Genomic DNA, 23,745 nt, shown 5'->3' on the forward strand with positions numbered 1-23,745 from the left:
CTGCCTGTCCCCTCTCTCTTTTCTCTCCTCCCCCCACCCTCTCCTCTCTTTCTTAGCCTTCTCCTTCCTCTTTACCCCACCCTCCCTGTCTGTCTGTCTGCCTCCCTCTCTCTCTCCCCCCTCCCCTCTCCTGACTGTGAATGCAGACGCAGGCACTTTTGCCATAGTGCTTGTGGAGATCAGAGAAAGTTCTGCAGTGCAGGTTGGAGGGGGTTCTGTAACAGAGCGCCAGGGACACGCCAGCCTCTACGCACTACCTTGTATTTATAAACATCCTGGATGTAGAAATAGATATGACATGTTCTAACATTGATATACGGTATGTGACAATGTCCTGGTAATAAAAAACTATACGTTCATCAATCACTCCCTTGAGTTACACTGCATAGCTTCAAAATCACAGAATTGAGAGTGAAGATGTTTGCTGTTAAACGTGAACATATTTTACTCCTGTTATATCTGACGTCTATACCTGAATAAATGAGGGTGTGTGTTTATCTGCAATGTGAATGTGACTTTGAGAGCTCTCCCGCTCTCTCCTCCCTCCCCATCTCTGTCTGTACTCATCCTTACACTATGACAGTTGAGTTTCCTCTGACTGCATTTCTCTCCCCTCCTCTTCCCTCCCTTCTCTCTCCTTCCCAGGTTTTCACATGATGATATGGATATGGTGTTGGTGGTGGGGTCTGGATTAGTTGCTGTCCCCAGCCCTGCCTGGCCAAACCAGGTCTAACGACAGTGTCATATTCCCGTACATCAGGATAATTAGCATCTATAACCATGAGTACACCATCTGGCAATCAAGGAGCCAGGGAGTATGTGTGAGGGATGGGATGTGTGCCTCAGAAGGTCAAACCGGTGAACATAGTGTCACTGCAGAGTTATGAGAACGTTACGCTAACGTAATATGGCTGGCAGTGCAAAGATGAGACGGTGTGAAAAAACATGGTGACCCCCCCAATATTCCTCTCATGTTGACACCCCTGACATCCTATGATAGATGTACCCAACACATGTCAATGAGAGAGGACCACTGGTGCCTGACTGAATGTACTTGGGAGTCATTATACTCTAGAAAACTGCTTGCCACTGCGTTCTCTAATTCGATCCTTCCTTTTATCACTGATTAGTCAGCAACTTGTAAAAGTAGAGGGATCACTACATTATTTTCATAAACATATTACAGAATACCATTACAGCTTTCAGACACCCCCCATTATGTGCTATTAGACTGTCAGGACTTGTTCATTTGTGGCAAACTAAAAATTAATCAATAAGATAATCTATTCTAAATGATTAAAACCTGAGAATAGCCCTTTATGGAATGAACAAGGTATCGATATTGAGATGTAGAGAGAGAGAGAGGCATTCTTACAACAGTGAGGAGGAATTAGATGATGAAGCAAAAAACAAAAACCAGGCCACCTGCGCCGGTCTACAGTTACAGTAGAAGAGAAGACACACAGCTAAAGATCAGAGAGAGCTATCCCCCCCCTCTCTTTTTTATACACATCCTTACTCTGTCTTTTTTCTATCTCATTCCTTTGCCTGCCCTCTCTCTCTCCCATTATGTTCCTGCACTTTTTGGATTGCAGTGTGGGGAGTCAGTACAAGTCTGGACCTCACAGCTCAAGTCTGGACCTCACAGCTCATGTCAGGAATCAGGAGTGGACCTACAGGTCTCTACTCTTCTACTTCAGCTGCTCGGCTCAATTGGACCTTTATTATTGTAATTATTAGCTAACTGGATGGGTACCTGACTGACCTTACTTTGAAAATAGTGACTGGACTTTCAAAGTAGGCAACTGCAGGTAATGGCCAGTAAAGCATATTTCTGCTTCTGTTGCAATTTAGTTGCATTGTGATCTATTATTCATTAGGAATGTTATTTCATGCGTCATGAACTATTTATGGAAAGTCTTTAGGAGGGGGTGTGGAGAACTTTTCATTAGCCATCTACACATTTCCCTTTCAGATAAAATATATTAGACACATGAGGTACTGTATGTATTTGTTTTTTGCCTTTCATCTGTCAGATAAGTACTTTCTACTTTTGGTCTAAAACTTCTGCTAAGTGTATGTTCTGAAAATCTGTTGAAATAGGGAAGTTTTCAAGAAGTACTGGGACACTTATCAGTGTGTTGGGACTGGGACAAGTAGATGTGGTCTAAGGTGCAGTAGATAGAGCAGAGAGAGGTGTACTTTAACATTAACTTCATCCCAGTTAAAAGCCTGATCAATGCAATAGGAAGTGGAGTGAATTAAAGTGTCTGAGTGAGTGAGTGAGTGAGTGAGTGAGTGAGTGAGTGAGTGAGTGAGTGAGTGAGTGACTGAGTGAGAGTGTGTGTGTGAGAGTGAGTGAGTGTGTGTGTGTGAGTGAGTGAGTGAGTGTGTGTGTGTGTGTGTGAGTGTGTGTGTGTGTGTTCTGCTGTCCGGTCTCCTCCCCAGAGAATAACTGCAGCAGTGCTGGGAACGCTTCCAGAACTGAGGGTGGGAAAAAAACGATTTTACTGCAGAAAGAGAAGGGTGTTGCAGATCTCAGCCTGGGTCTACAGTCATCAGATATGCACACACTCACATGCACCACATGTATCACTCATACAGTATACATTCAACATACTTATATTCACAACCATGCAGCCTCAAGAGGCACCCTCAGTCTAAAACACTCACACCCTTGGATGAGTAGGTGTCCTCTGCCGTTACTGCAGCACGGCGTCTGCTCCAGAGGGAGGAGATGAGCACACACTGATTTACTGCAGCCAAAGAGCACGCACAAACACGTATACACTCACATACACACACACCCTCACGTATACACACGCACTATTATAAGCACATTCTAGATGCCTACTTACAAATACGAAGTATATCCCTTTGGGCTTAGGACATGCAACTGCAAACCAGGCATTCCATCTTGAGGACACACACACACATGAACAGCTGCACAAGCATAAACTTTAGCATAAGTACCGACAACGTTAGCATTACTAGCTAAGTACCTGCAACGTTAACARTAAAGTAAGGGTAAGCCATTAACAGACTGTGACAAGTATGATTCAAGACTCTCACAAGATGAATGCATGACCTAAAGTGTTGCAACAGATCACTGATTCCCTCCTTCCTCCCACTTTTCCTCTCTCTGTCTCTCGCTCCCTCTTCCTCTCTTTGCCCTTTACTCAAGGTCAAGGTCACTGACTAGAATAAATATTCAAAGAATTGTGTCTCATTTGCTTCGACTTTATAAATTATTTAGTTCTCAACAAAAAAACACAAGAACCTACACTTAGTGTAACTCACAATATCAGGAAAAGCGTATTTCACAGTATATCAAGCACATAAGATCTTTAAAAAGTATATTCAGTGTAGACTGATTAAAATACTATATCTTGATGGCTTCGTGTGTAATGTATTTATAATGATGTATAAATGTATTTCTGAGTGTGTACTGTATGTAAAATGTAAATCAAAGTTTATGGCAGGGTTCCCCAACTGGCAGCCCGCGAGATGAATTTGGCACGCGGTTGGTTTTATTTGCTTGTGGCGTGTATTCATAGATGCCAAAGGAAGCCAGGTTTCCCCCCKAAAAAATMTACCAAGAAGAAAATACAACAAACATATAAAAATCATTTGTCTTTCATCTCTCTGTGTTTTCATAATTTTCCTTCACTTCGCAAGAGGCTAATTGTTTCTGACTGGAGAAAGCATCCAAGTGAGCGAAACAGTCCCCCTCTGTCTCTGTATGTTTAGACCATCTATCTGGTCATGTCTGGTCATAAAGAGTATGACATTGTTTTTTACCTTTATTTAACTAGGCAAGTCAGTTAAGAACAAATTCTTATTTTCAATGACGGCCCACTGTTCCTAGGCTAACTGCCTTGCTCAGGGGCAGAACGACAAACCTTTACCTTGTCAGCTCGGGGATTCGATCTTATAAGGGAGTGTCCTTAAAGTTACCTCATCAGCTTAGCCGGTATTTATAGGGTAGTGTTCATAATGTAACCTCATTAGCATAGCAGGTAGTTATTTGGTAGCATTTATTGTGTTACCTCTTAAGCATTGAAGGTATCTATCGTAATGTTTATAATGTTACCCTTATCAGCATAGCAGGTATTTATATGATAGTGTCATGTTCTCATTCACATAGCATCACACCTTTATTATTAGCAAATGTGCTGACTGTCACGCACCTATTAACTTCAGCCTATAAGCATGGCACACTAAGGCAAATTCACCACTCTTGCTGATTAACCTATGGGCTCACTCATGCAATWAACACTTTCCTTTCTTTCAACCAATGGGCATAAATCCAGGGGGGGGGGGGGTGTATATGTCAACTCAAACCTTGAGTCCAACACTCTAACCACTAGGCTACCTGCCGCCCCAGGATTGAATGCAAACATTTGGCCTCCCTTGATAAAAAAGTACACAATAATAGCCAATCAGAGTTGAGCAAAACTGAGTGAGCTCAACTGTGAATGGTCCTGGCACCAGGAAAACACCAGGAAATCAGCTCCAAGTCATTATAATTTTGGAAATTTGTTCTCAAGTATTCCCACACGCATAATAGAGATGCAAGTGATCGTATGCAAATGTAAGCAAGGTTTGAAATGATTATATTTTAGACAAATATATTTGTTTAGGGTTCTTGCGGTCAATTTGCYGTCTACAAATGATTTGTAATTATGTTCCGGCCCCCCGACCTTCCACCCAAGAACAACATCYGCCCGCGGCTGAATCTAGTTGATGATCCCTGTTTTATGGTGTTGTGTGAATAGAGTCTTCTATTCCACCCCCAGTGTGTGAAGTGTCTACTGAATCAGAGTGAGTATCAATTGGCAGCAGCTTTTATTTCAGCTCAACAAAGCCCTGCAGTCACAGAGCCAGTAGCAGGTCCTCACGTCACTGGGCTAGTCCAAGACACACTAAACCAGCTTTTCTCCACTTTCTTCGCCATTACACAACACCTGCTTGCTGACACAACCAAGCCTGGCCTGAACCCAGTTTGTTGATGCGATTGTCTCTACAACAGGAAAGCTACACACGTGAAAGATGTGTACAGTAAACAGTAAAAAATATACTTCTGGTGGTGTTTAAAATGGCACACAACATGACACAAGGGGGCGCCCTCTTTCAGAAAACTGATCATTATCAACAGTGTGCGGGTCTCCATCACTACATTAACACACCCACTGCCTTGAATGTTTATATGCCTTAAAATCCTGCACCATACTGCAGGAAGTGATATTGCTCAATCCGTCTCCAAGGTTAACAGTAGTGTAGCGTGTCATTGTTGCCATTCATTCTTGTGTTTTCTGGTTTAGGAAGTTAGATCTGAGTGAATGAGTGACACACAGTCAGGCAGGATTCTGTGGGTGGAAGGTGACAAGGTGTGGGGGACTGATAGGCAGCCAATGTTCTGAAGTGATAGGATCAACCATGGCTCATATTCCKTTTGTATCACTGTCATATCTCCCTTTAATGCTTAGTCTGTCTTTAATGCCCCAATTTCTATACTGTATCTATCTTGTTAAAACAAATGTAGGTTACGAAAGTTCAATGATGAAGGCTGACCTGAATGGCTTGTCACTAGTGAAAATAATAATTCACATTGTTTCCTATCTCATCAGCATAGCAGGTATTTATAAGGGAGTGTTCATAATGTAACCTCATTAGCATAGCAGGTCGTTATTTGGTAACATTTATAGTTACCTCTTAAGCATTGAAGCTATCTATCGTAATGTTTATAATGTTACCCTTATCAGCATAGCAGGTATTTATATGATAGTGTCATGTTCTCATTCACATAGCATCACACCTTTATTATTAGCAAATGTGCTGACTGTCACGCACCTATTAACTTCAGCCTATAAGCATGGCACACTAAGGCAACTTCACCACTCTTGCTGATTAACCTATGGGCTCACTCATGCAATAAACACTTTCCTTTCTTTCAACCAATGGGCATAAATCTAGGGGGGGTATATGTCAACTCAAACCTTGAGTCTCCCACTTGTTTTGCAGCAACAATCTTCCAACGACCTTCCACCAACTGAAGGCCCGTAAACAGATCCCCGTTCTCCCAGTGGGGGAGGCAACCATTCATCAGCATCTGGCTCTGAGGCGCACTTCTCAGAGACAAGGCCTACCCCATACTATTCCATATTGTATTCTGTCTCTGTTGTCATTCAGTTAAGCCTGTGCTTTATTGTACTTCATAGTCTTACAGGCAAGTCTGATTTACAATGTATATATACACTGAACAAAAATATAAAGCACATGTGAAGTGTTGGTCCTATGTTTCATGAGCTGAAATAAAAGACCCCGAAATTTTCCATACACACAAAAGGCTTATTTCTCTCAAATTTTGTGCGCAAATGTGTTCACATTCCTGTTTGTGAGCATTTCTCCATTGCCAAGATAATCCATCCACCTGACAGGTGTTACATATCAAGAAGCTGATTAAACAGCATGATTATTACACAGGTGCACCTTGTGCTGGGGACAATAAAAGGCCACTCTAAAATTGTGCCGTTTTGTCACACAACACAATGCTACAGATATCTCATGTTTTGAGGGAGTGTGCAATTGGCATGCTGACTGCAGGAATGTCCACCAGAGCTGTTGACAGAGAATTTAATGTTAATTTCCTTACTATAAGCCGCCTCCAACGTCATTTTAGAGAATTTGGCAGTACGTCCAACTGGCCTCACAAACGCAGATGGTGTGTATGGTGTCGTGTGGGCAAGCGGTTTTCTGAACAGAGCGCCCCATGGTGGCGGTGGGGTTGTGGTATGGGCAGGCATAAGCTATGGACAACGAACCTAATTGCATTTTATCGATGGCATTTAGAATTCACAAAAATACCGTGACGAGATCCTGAGGCCCAATGTGAGGCCCATTTTTTGTGACCAACAAATGCATATCTGTATTCCCAGTCATGTGAAATCCATAGATTAGGTCCAAATTAATTTATTTCATTTGACCAATTTCCTCATATGAACTGTAACTCCATAAAACCTATGAAATTGTTGCATGTTGCGTTTATATTTGGTGCAAATAATAAAATAAAAAACATCCAGTATTGAAAGAGTAAATCAAATAAATCTCTACCTTATAAGATGTGTGATAAAATGTATTTACAAGTACATGTATGATATACGTCTATAGGCCTGATCACCAATGATGATGAGACAGCCTATAGGAAGGAGGTCAGTGACCTAGCAGTGTGGTTCCAGGACAACAACCTTTCCCTCAACATCAGCAAGACAAAAGGAGCTGATCGTGGACTACAGGAAACGAAGCACGAGCACGCCACTATCCACATTGATGGGGCTGTAGTGGAGCGGGTCGAGAGCTTCAAGTTTTTCGTTGTCAACATCACTAAGGAATTAACATGGTCCACACACACCAACACAGTCGTTACTTTACCCCTATCCATATGTACATACAGCATCTACCTCGTACCCCTGAACATTGACTCTGTACTAGTACCCCGTCTATATAGCCAAGTTATCATTACTAATTGTTTATTTATTCCTCGTGTTACCTTTCTATTATTTTTCTCTCTGCATTGTTGGGAAGAACCCATAAGTAAGCATTTCACTGTTAGTCTACACCTGTTGTTTACTAAACATGTGAAAAATAATATTTGATTTGATCAGGAGAACTTAGTTTCCAGTCAACACCATAGGGGGTTATGGGGCTGGCTGGAGGCAGGATTTGATCAGATGGGACAGACATCAGATAACTGAAGAGCCAAAAGGCAGGAGACCTGAACCAGCACCTTGTCTCTGGCTAGAATGGACTGGTGATGTCTTCATGTTTGGGCCAGTGACATCTTCATGTTTCTCCTAAACTGAAAGCCATACTTGTGTACTGTAGGAGTGAGCGGCAGGCTCCACCGGGTAGGACCATATGACCATCTCTCAAACACTGTTATGAGTGTTCGTTCTCTCTCTCTCAGCATAGTGGGATACAACATGGCCATCACAGTCACAATCCATGTCTATGTGCATCAGATGAGGAAGATTCAAACATAATACAGCCTTGACCTCCAGTGTCATTCAGAATCACATAGCTCTTCCAGTCTCATCAGTAGGTAAAGACGCATGATCGATTTAACCACCAAAATGAATAGCTACGTCATTATGATGAAAATAAAAGGATCGAGTACGATACACTCATTGATCCTGCCAATATTGATATTTGGTCTAATTGTGGCCAATAAAAGCTTTACTGCTAACATTCCACCCTCTTTGCCCGAGGCTTTTCCAGCCCTATCTGTACCGGTCTTAGTCATCCTCTACACACACACACACACACACATGATAGTGTATTGATTTGGACATCAGCGAGGGCCCTGCATTGATGTACCAGATTTCCATAGGCAGAGTAAGAAAGAGGGGGAAACCTTTGAGACCACAACACCCATGATCCTCAGCATGGACCCAGAAAGAGACAGATGGAACAGCTTCCTTCAATGGACACGTTGGGCACATCAGATCACAAAAACTACATATCACATGGAAAACAGGCTTCTTGGAATTGTGGGGTTCTTCTTCTGCATTCAAAGGTGTATGACAGTTAAGTTTTATGTCCAGCAGTAATAGGCAGTCATTTATGCTGTCATTGTTGCAGGAAGCAGGAGTGTGTTAGTCACTGAAAGCTCCTGGCCCAGGAAAGCTTCCACCAGCCCTATTGCCCTTTCCCTTACCTTGAGCTTAGCCCTTAGCCACCCCTAGATACAGGGCTTCCACCAGCCCTATTGCCCTTTCCCTTACCTTGAGCTTAGCCCTTAGCCACCCCTAGATACAGGGCTTCCACCAGCACTAGCCCTTACTGTAGCCTACCCCAGATACCACAGGTTTAAAAAAATAAAAAAGGGTTTCACTGACTAAATTCACAACAGGACCTTAATCATAACCATAGAACACACTCACAAATCTGCTGCCAGATACACATACATTCATTTGGGAATAATGTAAATGTATGGGCCATTAGCTCAGTTAAAATGTTAATTATTCAAGTGTTAAAATAATTCTGAGAACAAATGGCTACCAAACCAAATGTAATGAAACAGATGCCACCACACCAAGAGACTGCTGCTGGTGTCATTTCAGCCATTTCTAATAAGAGTAGTCATCATACTACATAGTCAAAATACAATCACATAGTAGGATTTGGCTGTACGCCGTATATACCGTATCCCGTGGTATTTCGAAACAACATCAGTATGATTTTCCAATACTGTCAATAATGTTTTTTGTTTTTATAAATTTGAATATTAGTACTTTTTAAATAAATACCTGCAGTRAACTTGTGCACTAGGTAATAGATAAAGCAGACCGTGTTAACCATTATGAAGCTTACCAGTACTAGTTCCCAAAACAGCTGTTTGAGCAAGTCAAGTGTGTTTGTTTACAAAGATAGAAAATGAGCAAAATGGGAGCTTCATGAGGTGAGTCACCCCTACAGCACAACTTAAGTGAGGTGATCAAGTTACAGCTGTTTGCCAGCTATGCATTTTATAACTATTAAGTTAACTATCTAAGATGTACCAAATAAATGATCTCCAGCTGGGTTCTGCTACTTTACTAATGCCAGCTAAGTGGCTAACCTTAGCTTGCAAGATCAAGCTTCTTGGTAACAGCAGCAGACACGATCCCGTCCGGAAAAATAAGATCCCTGCTGTCTAATATTTATTTTGTGCATGCTGCGTTTCGAGATACTTGCATAACTTTAGGAGCTGGGTTGTTAATAGTAAAATGTTTGCAAGCGTTCGTTAGCATTTACCTAGCATCCGCTATGGGGATTCCTTAGTACTTTTTTGCATTTTGTTAGCATTCTGATGAGTGATGTTTCTGGGGGGGGTTTACATTTGAAAGAAAATACTGTATATCCTGGGATGGGACAGGCACAGTTAACCCAATCACATAGTTGTCTGTAAAAAACATTAAGTGCATAAAACAGTACATGACATTATAATGAGTGGAATGTAGAGAGATCCCTAATACTCATATTGAGGGAGGGATGAGTGGAGGGTAGAAGAAAGAAGGACACCGACCAAAAAAATGCATTAGTCCCTCCCAAATAGTGGTCCTGGACTGGCCAGCCCCTCCAGTCAGAGACCAGTCCGTCCAGACAGAACACCTCCCCACACCAGTCAGCAGAGGTAGGGAGGGAGACACGCCCCTGACCCATCACCACACTGTAGGGTCCTTACGCTCCTTCTCACTGGCCTTCAGCTTTTTCTCCTGTAGGATGTTGGCCTGCAACTCTCTCTCCTGTAGGACCCTGACCTGTAGCTCTCTCTCCTGCAGCTCTCTGGTTTCCTGCAGTTTCCTCCCCTGCAGCTCCATGTCTGTGTTGGCATGGCGGTTGCAGTACTTGAACACCATGAAGAGACCCAGAAGCACCAGGACTATTGCGATGGTTCCCCCGATGGCTGCAGCCAGGATGCCTATATCAGAGATGGAGACTGGAAGGAGCAGCACAGCCAGCACACACACACAAACAACAATACATTAGTCCATGCTAAGGTTTCTATGCAACACACCAGTGTGAGTGAGTGACTGACTGACCTTTGTGGACAACCCTGAGGATGACCTCTCCATTGATGCCGTGGACGTCGGGCAGGTTGCGGACCTGGCAGGTGTATGTGCCATTGAAGGTGAAGGGAACTTCATGCAGGCTGATGGAGGCGTCCTGTCTCAGGATGTCCCCTGACCACACTGCATGGCCCTTAAACCGCCCCTCTGTAGGGGGGTACGCCGTCTCCTGGTAGTAAAACACCTGACACACACACACACACAATTATGCGCTGCCCTATAATATTGATGTTTTACGTAATACTCTGCTCAAAAAAGCCTCCATGTCCATCCAGTAGTCAAGCTGGTTTACGAGGCTAACCCAGTCTCCCTCCTAATTCAGACCCCTTCCTTCTATGACAACTGTTAGTTCTGCTTCCAGTGTGGAAAGGTCACCCACCGACTCCTCAGCTCCCTGGCTCAGGGGACGGAAGTTCCAGGAGACAGCCACAGAGGAGTGGGACACTGGGTGTTTGGACTTAAAGGTGCACTTCAATCTCACTTCTGTCCCGTTCAACGCCTCCACCTCATTGGATGTGAAAATCTCCATCCCAACGACTCGCAGCACACCTGACACACAGAGTGGACCCAATGAGACACGTAAGCACAGCTATATACACTACATTATATACACAATAAACCTGAGAGTAGCATGAGCAAGCACCTTATCAAAGTCCTCACAGAACTTTTAGAGCACACTATTAAACACAGAAAAATGTATTTCACAGCCTCATGTGTACACATGATGACCATGAGAAGGTTGATAGCGGTTTTTGCAACAACCGTGTCTGTTTACACATCTTCAGTCTACATTTACATTTACATTTAAGTCATTTAGCAGACGCAAAGAGTCAATATTTGCAGTGTTGACCCTTCTTTTTCAAGACCTCTGCAATCCGCCCTGGCATGCTGTCAATTAACTTCTGGGCCACATCCTGACTGATGGCAGCCCATTCTTGCATAATCAATGCTTGGAGTTTGTCAGAATTTGTGGGGTTTTGTTTGTCCACCCGCCTCTTGAGGATTGACAACAAGTTCTCAATGGGATTAAGGTCTGGGGAGTTTCCTGGCCATGGACCCAAAATATCAATCTTTGTTCCCAGAGCCACTTTGTTATCACTTTTGCCTTATGGCAAGGTGCTCCATCATGCTGGAGAAGGCATTGTTTGTCACCAAACCGTTCCTGGATGGTTGGGAGAAGTTGCTCTCGGAGGATGTGTTGGTACCATTCTTTATTCATGGCTGTGTTCTTAGGCAAAATTGTGAGTGAGCTCACTCCCTTGACTGAGAAGCAACCCCACACATGAATGGTCTCAGGATGCTTTACTGTTGGCATGACACAGGACTGATGGTAGCGCTCACCTTGTCTTCTCCGGACAAGCTTTTTTCCGGATGCCCCAAACAATCGGAAAGGGGATTCGTCAGAGAAAATGACTTTACCCCAGTCCTCAGCAGTCCAATCCCTGAACATTTTGCAGAATATCAGTCTGTCACTGATGTTTTTCCTGGAGAGAAGTGGCTTCTTTGCTGCCCTTCTTGACACCAGGCCATCCTCCAAAGGTCTTCGGCTCACTGTGCATGCAGATGTACTCACACCTGCCTGCTGCTATTCCTGAGAAATCTCTGTACTGGTGGTGCCCCGATCCCACAGCTGAATCAACTTTAGGAGACGGTCCTGGCGCTTGCTGGACTTTCTTGGGCGCCCTGAAGCCTTCTTCACAACAATTGAACCGCTCTCCTTGAAGTTCTTGATGATCCGATAAATTATTGATTTAGGTGCAATCTTACTGGCAGCAATATCCTTGCCTGTGAAGCCCTTTTTGTGCAAAGCAATGATGATGGCACGTGTTTCCTTGCAGGTAACCATGGCTGACAGAGGAAGAACAATGATTCCAAGCACCACCCTCCTTTTGAAGCTTCCAGTCTATTATTCGAACTCAATCAGCCTGACAGAGTAATCTCCAGCCTTGTCCTCGTCAACACTCACACCTGTGTTAACGAGAGAATCACTGACATGATGTCAGCTGGTCCTTTTGTGGCAGGGCTGAAATGCAGTGGAAATGTTTTGGGGGGATTTAGTTCATTTGCATGGCAAAGAGGGACTTTGCAATCAATTGCAATTCGTCTGATCACTCTTCATAACATTCTGGAGTATATGCAAATTTCCATCATACAAACTGAGGCAGCAGACTTTGTGAAAATGTATATTTGTGTCATTCTCAACTTTTGGCCACGACTGTACACATGACATCATACAAATTAGAGGTCGACCGATTAATCGGAATGGCCGATTAATTAGGGCCGATTTCAAGTTTTCATAACAATCGGATATGTATTAATTTATTTTATTTAACTAGGCAAGTCAGTTAAGAACACATTCTTATTTTCAATGACGGCCTAGGAATGTTCTGCCTCGTTTAGGGGCAGAACGACAGATTTTTAACCTTGTCAGCTCGGAGGATCCAATCTTGCAACCTTACAGTTAACTAGCCCAATGCTCTAACACTTGTTTACATTGCACTCCACGAGGAGCCTGCCTGTTACGCAAATGCAGTAAGCTAAGGTAAGTTGCTAGCTAGCATTAAACTTATCTTATAAAAAACAAATCAATCAATGACTGTCATTGCTCCAATGTGTACTTAACCATAAACATCAATGCCTTTCTTAAAATCAATACACAAGTATATATTTTTAAACCTGCATATTTAGCTAAAAGAAATCCAGGTTAGCAGGCAATATTAACCAGGTGAAATTGTGTCATTTCTCTTGCGTTCATTGCACGCAGAGTCAGGGTATATGCAACAGTTTGGGCCGCCTGGCTCTTTGCGAACTAATTTGCCAGAATTGTACGTAATTATGACATAACATTGAAGGTTGTGCAATGTAACAGGAATATTTAGACTCATGGATGCCACCCGTTAGATAAAATATGGAACGGAATAAACGTTTTGTTTTCGAGGTGATAGTTTCCGGATTAGTCAAAGGTATATGGTTTAGAGGGAAATAGTCGACGCGTTATAATTCCTGTAATAACTTGCGGCTGAACTTGAAAGGGGTTCCTTCGTTATTTTACCATTCATGTCTTCCATAGAGAATGTCTTGATCTACTTCAAATAAGGACTGTGTTTCGCGGAGGAGCAGACTGACAGGGGACCATGCAGACAAGCTCTGCTTTCTGCACTACAACCTAAAACTTCTTAACTGGGAATATTGAAGACCCATGAAAGCTGGTGGTTTGTTTTAACATATGTTCTCATGTTATTTGAGACTAAATTGATTTTATTTATGTATTATATTAAGTTAAAATAAAAGTGTTCATTGTTCATTCAGTATTGTTGCAATTGTCATTATTACAAAAATGTGTGTGTGTGTGTGTGTGTGTGTGTGTGTGTGTGTGTGTGTGTGTGTGTGTATGATATATATATATATAAAATACTTTATTTTATTATTATTATTATTTTCTTTTCTTAAATCGGTATCGCTTTTTTTATGTCCTCCAATAATCGGTATCGGCGTTGAAAAATCATAATCGGTCGACCTCTAATACAAATATCAACTACATCACACCTGCCCAGACCCACTAGCACCCCCCATCTCCAGCGTCCGCATCACTGTACGCCACATGGCCTCAAACTGTACCATTTTGTTGTTTCTCTCCGTAGCACACACACTTTCAATTTTTAGATAAAGCATTTGACTTTTTCATTGTGTGAATGATGGAGGATTGGTTGATTCCCAGTTAAGTATATATGTTGTTTTTAAGATGATTTACGAGATAAGTATCATCCAACCCATTGGGTATCTCACTTCACCCTCATATGCCAGGTCTTGAAATGCATACAGGTGGATTAAAAATCAATTGACATATTCCCTGAAGGCATGGATTATTGAGTCCTTATTAGTTTTACAGTTTTCATATTGTAGTGGACAAAGATGAGAAGACCGTTGGCATGGCCAAATGGACTGTGTGCAACTCACTATTAAGGTTAGAAGGAATTTATTCATCGTGTTAGGATTTATGTTTATGCATAATAGCCTGTTAGCATATTGGTTGAAGAGGAATATTGTTTTGTTACACACATGCACGCACAACCCCCTCTGTATAGTGTGTGTAGGTGTAAGGAATGACCAACACAGGCCATAAAAGCTGTGGACAGTCTGGAGAGGGGAGGGGTGCAGCTCTCTAGACCAACCAAGAGTTTAGAATACTGGACAATACCATATTAGGAACTGTTTTAGTGTAGAATCGACAGACCCAAGACGGAGCTAATCTACCCAGCAACCAGATGTGGACAAAGGGCCAGCAAAGGGGGGCAAAGTCTAAACCACGCCCAGCCTCTACTGTGATAGGCCAACTGGACACGTTGAGAATAAAAWTGTCATAGTATAAAAACTACTATTTGAGTACATTCCAKAGTTCTCTGTTCATCCTGCGCGGTGAAACAGCGAACCCGTATATACGAAAATTGCATTTGCCATTCATTGTTTGCGGTAATTAAACATAATTAAAGAAAGTTAGCAGACCTTGCATTTTATTTATCCTGACACCGGATGTGTTACACGCAGCGTTCACAATCGTATTCATTATAATGATTATTATTAGAGGTCGGCATGGCCGATTAATTAGGCCCATTTCAAGTTTTCATAACAAATCGGTATTCTGCATTTTTAGACGCTATTTATGGCCGATTACATTGCACTCCACGAGGAGACTGCGTGGCAGGCTGACCACCGGTTACGCAAGTGCTGCAAGTAGCCAAGGTAAGTTGCTAGCTAGCATTAAACTTATCTTGTAAAAAAAGCAATCTTAAAATAATCACTAGTTAAATACACATGGTTGATAATATTACTAGTTTTACTAGCTTGTCCTGTGTTGCAAATAATCAATGTGGTGCCTGTTAATTTATCATCGAATCACAGCCTACTTCGCCAAACGGGTGATGATTTAACAAAAGTGTATTCGCGAAAAAAGCACTGTCGTTGCACCAATGTGCCTAACCATAAATATCAATGCCTTTCTTAAAATCAATACACAAGTATATTTTTTTTAACCTGCATATTTAGTTAAAATAAATGAATTATCAGGCAATATTAAATAGGGAAATTGTGTCACTTCTCTTGCGTTCAGTGCAAGCAGAATCAGGGTATATGCAGCAGTTTGGGCTGCCTGGCTTGTTGCGAACTGTGTGAAGACCATTTCTTCCAAACAAGACCGTAATTAATTTGCCAGAATTTTACAGAATTATGACATAACATTGAAGGTTGTGCAATGTAACACCAATATTTAGAGACTTACGGGTTCGATAAAATATGGAACGGTTCCGTATTTCACTGAAAGAATAAACGTTTTGTTTTCAAAATGATAGTTTCCGGTTTTGACCATATTAATGACACGGCTAGTATTTCTGTGTGTTTATTAGATTATAATTAAGTCTATGATTTGATTATTTGATAGAGCAGTCTGACTGAGCGGTGGTAGGCAGCAGCAGGCTCGTAAGCATTCATTCAAACAGCACTTTCCTGCGTAGGCCAGCAGCTCTTCGCAATGCTTGAAGCACAGCGCTATTTATGACTTCAAGCCTATCAACTCCCGACATTAGGCTGGCAATACTATAGTGCCTAWAAGAACATCCAATAGTCAAAGGTATATGAAATACAAATGGTAGAGAGAGAAATAGTCCTATACATTTCTATAATAACTACAACCTAAAACTTCTAAACGGGGAATATTGAAGATATCATGTTAAAAGGAATCACCAGCTTTCATATGTTCTCATGTTCTGAGCAAGGAACTTAAAGGTTAGCTTTTTTACATGGCACATATTGCACTTTTACTTTCTTCTCCAACACTGTGTTTTTGATATTTTAAACCAAATTGAACATGTTGTTTCATTATTTATTTGAGACTAAACTGATTTTTATTTATGTATTATATTAAGTTAAAATAAAGTGTTCATTCAGTATTGTTGTAATTGTCATTATTACAAATAAATATAAAAATATATATWTTTTTTTAAATCAGTCGATTAATCGGTATCGTTTTTTTTTGGTCCTCCAATAATCGGAATCGGCGTTGAAAAGTCATAATCGGTCGACCTCAATTATAATTTTTGGCCAACTTAAAATATGCAACAAGTGTTTTGTTTCATTMTTTTGAGCCATTTTCTTTGGCCAAATTAAGTTCCAACTGTAATGTTGTGTTTGGCGCAATATAGGGCTACTAGCACTCAAACCATAAAAATGTAAAACCAAAGAGGGAGTGAGACGCAAAAAACTTACACTGAACAAATATATAAAACACAACATTCAACAATTGAAAATGTACAGTTCCTATTAAAGGAAATCAGTCAATTTAAATAATGAATTAGGCCCTAATCCATGCATTTCACATAACTGGGAATACAGATATGCAACTGTTGATAACAGATACCTTAAAAAAAAAAAATTTAAGTAGGGGGGAGTGGATCAGAAAACCATTCAGTATCTGGTGTGACCAATTTCCTCACGCTACGCAAAACATCTCCTTCGCATAGAGTTAATCAGGCTGTTAATTGTGGCCTTTGGAATGTTGTTCCACTCTTTAATGGCTGTGCGAAGTTGCTGGATTATGGTGGGAACTGGAACACGCTGTTGTACACGTCGATCCAGAGCATCCCAAACATGCTCAATTGGTGACCCCTTGACTTTTTCCACATTTTGTTACGTTACTGCCTTATTGAAAAACCATTTAATCGTTCCCCCCCCCCCCCTCATCAATCAAAACACAGTATCGACAAAGCAAAAAACTGTTCAGATTTCTGCAAATTCATAAAAAATTWAACGGAAATATCACATTAATATAAGCATTCAGACCCTTTACTCAGTACTTTGTTGAAGCATCTTTGGCAGCGATTACAGCCTTGAGTCTTCTTGGGTATGACACTACAAGCTTGGCACACCTGTATTTGGGGAGTTTCTCCCATTTTTCTCTGCAGATCCTCTCAAGCTCTGTCAGGTTGGATGGAGAGCGTCGATGTACAACTATTTTCAGGTCTCTCGGACATTCAGAGACTTGTCCCGAAGCCACTCCTGTGTTGTCTTGGCTGTGTGCTTAGGGTCGTTGTCCTATTGAAAGGTGAAACTTCACCCGTACTCCAGTCTAAGGTCCTGAGCGCTCTGGAGCAGGTTTTCATCAAGGATCTATCTGTACTTTGCTAGATCCTCCCAGTCCCTGCCACTGAAAAACATCCCCACAGCATGATGCTGCGATCCCATGCTTCACCGTAGGGATGGTGCCAGGTTTCCTCCAGATGTGACGCTTGCCATTCAGGTCAAAGAGTTCAATCTTGGTTTCATCAGACCAGAGAATCTTATTTCTCATGGGCTGAGAGTCTTAAGGTGCCTTTTTGCAAACTCCAAAACGGGCTGTCATGTGGCTTTTACTGAGGAGTGGATTCCGTCTGGCCACTCTACCATAAAGGCCTGATCGCCGACAGCTGAACCGTGAAGTTTTTAATATGCTACACATCAAAACACAACCAATATTATTTTTGTAATTTGTTTCAGGCAGATTTTAAGGGCACGTAACTGTGGATCATTTGGCCAATAGGTCTATCGCTCGTTTATTTATGGCACTAACAGCACCCAGTCAGAGGTGTCTTTCTCTCGCTCTCTCTGATCTAAACGGGTCACTCAGACCCAAACCCTTTTCGGAACGGGTCTGACTGTCCTCGGGTCCATTCGCAACAGACCTCTGTTATTTTTTAAATGAATTTATAGAAATCGGATCAGGTGGGAAACCCACGGACAGGTCCAACTTTTGGACCCGTGAAGACCGCTACTCAGCATTCCATTGTGTTTATATTTGGCAGTCTGTGTGTGTGTGTGTCTCTGTCTGGTTAATGATACCGGCAGGTGGCTGGTTAATGATTGTAGATGTTCAGTCCAGAGGTCCACGTATGACAGCCTGAACCAGCCAGGAAGTATAAAAGGATTCTGATAAAGGTATAAAAAAAAACATCAAGTGTTCTGGCAAACATTAAATCTTCCATCTGTACCCATTGGCACCACTCTGAAGCCTAGATTAGATTTATCTCCTTCAGGAGTTCGGTGTCCAGGCAGGGAGTATGGCAGGGTAGGGGCTCGAGACAAACAGGGATTAATACCAGCCATGTGCATTCCTTTTTCCTTCATGCTCTGCCTCATTGCCCTGATAGCCCTGTGTTATGGATTAAAACAGTCAGTCACTCTAAATCAACATCCAGGTCATTCCTATCCATCCTGTCATGTCCATGGGCAGACAAGCAAAAGATCAGTAAAAACACTGTAGAAAGTATCTGAGCTGAGGGAACCATCCTGGCGAATCACTGTATTGTAACAAACTACATTTACTACCCTAGAGTAGACATGACAGCACTAAATCAATCAACCCGATGGCTGAGCTTCACTTCCCCAGACAGACTTCAGAAAGGCCCCTCTCTGCGCTCCCTGATTGGATGGAATTCATGTGATGACAAATGTGTTGTATTATTCAAACTAGAGCAGCAACACATTACTACTTTGAGTACAGGGAGGAGAGATAGTCCTCCCATGTCCTTGAAAGTATAACCCACACAAACAAAACAGAGACATTTACAGAACGGATGCTTTCATATAAACACTGGGTGTGATCCACTAACTCTTGGCTAAGTTGCCTCAAGGCAGAGCTAGTCAGAGTCAGATCCAAAGAATAAATACAATCTGCAGCACTAAAGACACTCCCCTGCTTCCTGATATCGGACACCCAGATAAAGCCCTCTCATAGACAGAGCTATAGGGCGTATTATACACATCGGATAGGTACACCATATAGACTTTCATATTCATACATCAATACCATGAGAAGAATATTCAGTATTTTCACACACTCAATGGTAGTAGAAAATAATCAAACAGTGATACTACTGGCTGTTGTTTTCACAACCTGATAGAGAACTAAATAATTCCTGGAGTAACCTGTCCTTCCATATCCATCTAACAATTATCCAGGAGGACAATAACTTATGATCACTATGAGCTTTGGCCTGGTCAACCTGAGAAACATGTCAGAAATGTCAATATATACTGCATGTCCAAGCTATTCTATAATGATAAAGTATAAATCAAGAGTAGGCTACTTATTATCAAGATTGTGGAAATTAGATTGGGGTTCTGGTCACCTGACCTGTAGCCATCTGAGCCTGACAGTGGCAGAGGCAGGACCAAGTCACTTTTATTCGAGTCACAAGCAAGTCACAAGTCATAAGTTCGGAGTTCTCAAGGTGAGTCCCAAGTAGAACGGGTCAAGACTCGAGTCAAGTCCAAGTCGTGCATTCTATGAGCAAGTCAAATCGAGACATAAGTTAAGTCAAGACTCAAGTCAAGTAAAAAACAAATTCGATACATGCAACGACTTGTTCAACTACAAATCTTTGTCTATGTATTGAGACAGCCCTTTTCGTAATTTTGTCTACAACACATTTTGATTAGCATTTGTAATTGTAAAACTTGTAGCAGTCGTAAGGGCATAAAATCAGCAGAAGGCAAGGCAGGTTGACGTGCTCAGAGAGTAGATTTATTTACGGGTCTTGGTGATCCAATGGTGAAAGCGCCGGGCACCAACCACACCACAAATTCTCTTCAGGTATTCAACCTGAAAATCTGTCATTACCCCTGAGACGACTCCTTTAAACGGGTGCTCTAATCCGAAGTTCAAAACACAAAACGTGTGTAGAGTGTAGAGTGAAAGGTGCTGCYTGGTCAATCTGACATTTGCAGGGGCCTTACAGAATTTACTGTGATAGAGCCTATGCAAAAGTCAGGGCATTCATACTTCTTGCTCTTCACGGAGTAGAGCTGTTGTAAAGGAAGTTGTCAACGAAGTGAGTTTGTGTTTATACAGGACCTACCGCCCCCACCTGTCGTCAACCAATCATGTCAATGCAGAGCTATACGGAGCCCTGCATTGTTAGAACATTTGAGAGGCGGGCGATGCGGTAAGGAGCTTGATTTGGATTTGGCCTCTGCATGCCTCCGAAGGCTCCGCAATTGCGTCACACCCTCCATATGGAGCCTCCAACCACATTTTCGTATCAAGCATAAGGTACTAGGTAACTAGCCCCCTGTAATTCAGATTAAGACCACAAGATGTCACCAAATTATTTCCCCAACACATTTACATTTAAGTCATTTAGCAGACGCTCTTATCCAGAGCGACTTACAAGTTGGACACTTTCCCTGGCTGCCACCCCAGCTAGCACAGTGGATCTGGGCCGATTCCGGCTGAGAGTCGGTGCACTAGGCTGAGAGTCAGACTCGGCCGACGTCATGTGGCCCGAGTCTAGGCCGCCTTAAGCAGTATTACGTATGGCTAGGATGCGGGGATAGAGCTCGGGCCGATTCCGATGTGAGTTATCTGACCCAAATGTATTACTTGGGTCTCGGGCCGATTGGGGCTACTCTCTGGCAGATGATTACACGGACTGCTTTATAACATTTCATTATTTTATTTCCCCCCATATTTTCTCATTGTTTCTGTGATTTATTTTACACAGCATTTTATGTCATATAGCTAAGTATTTTTTTAAGAGAGAGCTTTTTAATTGGCATCTCTCCCCTGTTTTCAGTCACTGGATTAGGTGTGAGCAGTGCAGGAGGTAGGCTAACGAGTTGTGCTCCAATTTTACTGGGAATAGCTTTATTTGTGACTGGAGTCTTTGACAATTTTTTGGGCCTTCCTCCGACACGGCCTAGTTAGTATATAGGTCCTGGATTGCAGGAAGCTTGGCCCCAGTGATGTACTACGCACTACCCTCTGTAGCACCTCACACTAGGATGCCGAGCAGTTGCCATACCAGGCGGTGATGCAACCGGTCAGGATGATCTCGATGGTGCAGCTGTAGAACTTTTTGAGTATCTGCGGATCCATGCCAAATCTTTTCAGTCTCCTGAGGTGGAAAAGGCGTTGTCGTGCCCTCTTCACAACTTTGTTGGTGTGTTTGGACCATGATAGTTTGTTGGGGATGTGGACACCAAGGAACTTGAAACTCTCGACCCGCTCCACTACAACCCCGTCGATGTGAATGGGGGCATGTTGGGCACACCCTCAGCAAAGCATAAGACAGTTGCCACATCAATGTTACACTGAATTAATGAGTTAAGTTATTGAAATGTTATATTCCATTCCAATATTATATTCAAATTTCTTTTTTTAATTAATTATATAAACAACTATTGAAAACCTTTTGCTCCTGAATGTCATTTTAAAGACTACTGGGATATAAAATCTTGCATTATTCAAATAATATTTAGTGCAATTTTACATAATGGATATTATGGAAAAGGAACAACGAAAAGATCAAATAAAATGTATGTGCAGGTGACTTAAAGAGGGACTTTACATCAAATCTCCTCATAGTTCGGATATTAATAGCGACATGTGCAACACCATTTCCGCCAATATTTTATTGAAATAATTCAAATAAGACAACTAGACTTAGCTTTTAAGTATTACTTACTAAAGAATTTCTAAATAAAACGGATTAAATGGATTTTAACGCATTTGCGTGAAACCCTATGCCATAATCTTCTGACAGGCACCCCATAGGGGGGGGGGGGGGCAGTTACCCCTGTACTTAAAAAAAACACCCCTTTTCTAAAAGAAACATTTCATGAAAAATGACTCAAAAAGTGTAAACTGTAGCCATTTATTTCCCTTTATAGTTTATTCGCCTTAACATGACCTTCATCCCATATATATTTTTTCTAAACGTTGCTTTGTGTCAGAAATTAGACATTGTTCTTAGGGGGTAGTTACTTCCTGAAGCCCTGCATTGGCTTTAATCCACAATACTCTGTGCCACAAAATGACTGACAAAACATTACAAAACCTGGCAAGATCATTTCAAGTCTCAAGTCAAAGTCAAGTAATTTTATTTTCTATAAAGTGGAGTCTCAAGTGATCAAATTTGTGACTCGTGTCCACAACTGGACAGTGGTGTCAATGTGATTCGTGAGCAAGATGACTGCTGGAGCCTCTGATCAATGTTTTGACTGAATAATAATAGGCCTAAGTGTTAATGTAATACTATAAATTATCAACAATATTCGTTTGATTTACTTGATCATACAGAATAGCGACTAATTGCCATAGGACTGAACACAGAAATTAATGAAGTAACTTCGAACTCACCTGGCACTGCGAATAAACCCATAAGCGCGAGGAACTGTTGCCATGTCGGATACATTGGATTGTCAGTTTGTCCAGGCCTCAAATACACTGACAAACTTTCAAAGAGTTACTGGAAACCTCCAAACGTGAACGTTTTAAGGATCATTCAGGCGAATACCTCGACAGGTTTTTGATAAAAAATCCTAGCTCTAGGACTCGGAAGTTTGAAACTCAAAGGCTGTGTGTGCACTCGGGCTGTAGGCGGAGTGAGTATTACACACCTTTTGCTTGGTGGGACTGGTGGGAGGCGCACGCTGTTGTAAAACATGTTTGAGTAAAACCTGTTTTTGTCCCCCCAAAACTGTGCAAACTATTAATACTGCTGGCCTACCTTTACTTGTATCCAAGACTTGATGCAATTAGGATATGTCAAAACTGTCCACTGCTGCTCAAACGTTTTTTTTCTTAAAAAAATAGGCAATATTTTTCGTTTTCTTCCCCCGTCATTTGCGCAGAGGCAACGCATTACGCATAGCCTACCTATGCTGCCCTACAAAGTGAAACAGAAAAATGGCTTCAAAGTTGTTTTGCTAGCCAGCCAAATATATTGTAAGTAGATCATTGATAATGCACTGATGTATCATCTTATTATGTAGTCATTTGTATTCATATCAATCATAACCACTGATTTGACCTATGACCCATAAAATGCATATACTGCAATCTGCCTTTGAATGACCTGTAACAACTACACWGAAAAAAWATATAAACTCAACATGTAAAGTGTTGGTCGAAAAAAAGCACAAAAAGCTTATTTCTTTAAAATTTTGTGAACAAATGTTTTTACCTCCCTGTTAGTAAGTATTTCTCCATTGCCAAGATATTCTATCCACCTGWCAAGTGTGGCATATCAAGAAACTGATGACCATTACACAGGTGCACCTTGTTCTGGGGACAATAAAAGGCCACTCTAAAATGTACAGTTTTGTC

At 41.8% G+C, this 23,745-nt stretch overlaps 1 protein-coding gene across 3 annotated transcripts; it reads right to left on the reverse strand.

The window, feature by feature from the left end:
- Nucleotides 1-6,956: 6,956 nt before the first annotated feature.
- Nucleotides 6,957-23,290, reverse strand: LOC111980533 (myelin protein zero-like protein 2). 3 transcript variants are annotated; one of them, XM_070449444.1, is made up of 4 exons: nucleotides 23,147-23,290; nucleotides 10,990-11,159; nucleotides 10,584-10,794; nucleotides 6,957-10,480 (listed from the first exon to the last, which is right to left on the reverse strand). In XM_070449444.1, the coding sequence occupies exons 2-4, from the start codon at nucleotides 11,137-11,139 to the stop codon at nucleotides 10,203-10,205; spliced, it is 639 nt and encodes a 212-aa protein (XP_070305545.1). In that variant the 5' UTR covers nucleotides 11,140-11,159; nucleotides 23,147-23,290; the 3' UTR covers nucleotides 6,957-10,202. The 3 variants fall into 3 exon arrangements, with proteins under 3 accessions (XP_070305545.1, XP_023867081.1, XP_023867080.1); XM_024011313.2 differs by lacking the exon at nucleotides 23,147-23,290 and adding an exon at nucleotides 22,777-23,086; XM_024011312.2 differs by lacking the exon at nucleotides 23,147-23,290 and adding an exon at nucleotides 20,169-20,431.
- Between the last annotated feature and the right edge of the window lie 455 nt (nucleotides 23,291-23,745).

Source organism: Salvelinus sp. IW2-2015, linkage group LG20 (assembly GCF_002910315.2).
Source record: "Salvelinus sp. IW2-2015 linkage group LG20, ASM291031v2, whole genome shotgun sequence".
NCBI lineage: Eukaryota > Metazoa > Chordata > Actinopteri > Salmoniformes > Salmonidae > Salvelinus > Salvelinus sp. IW2-2015.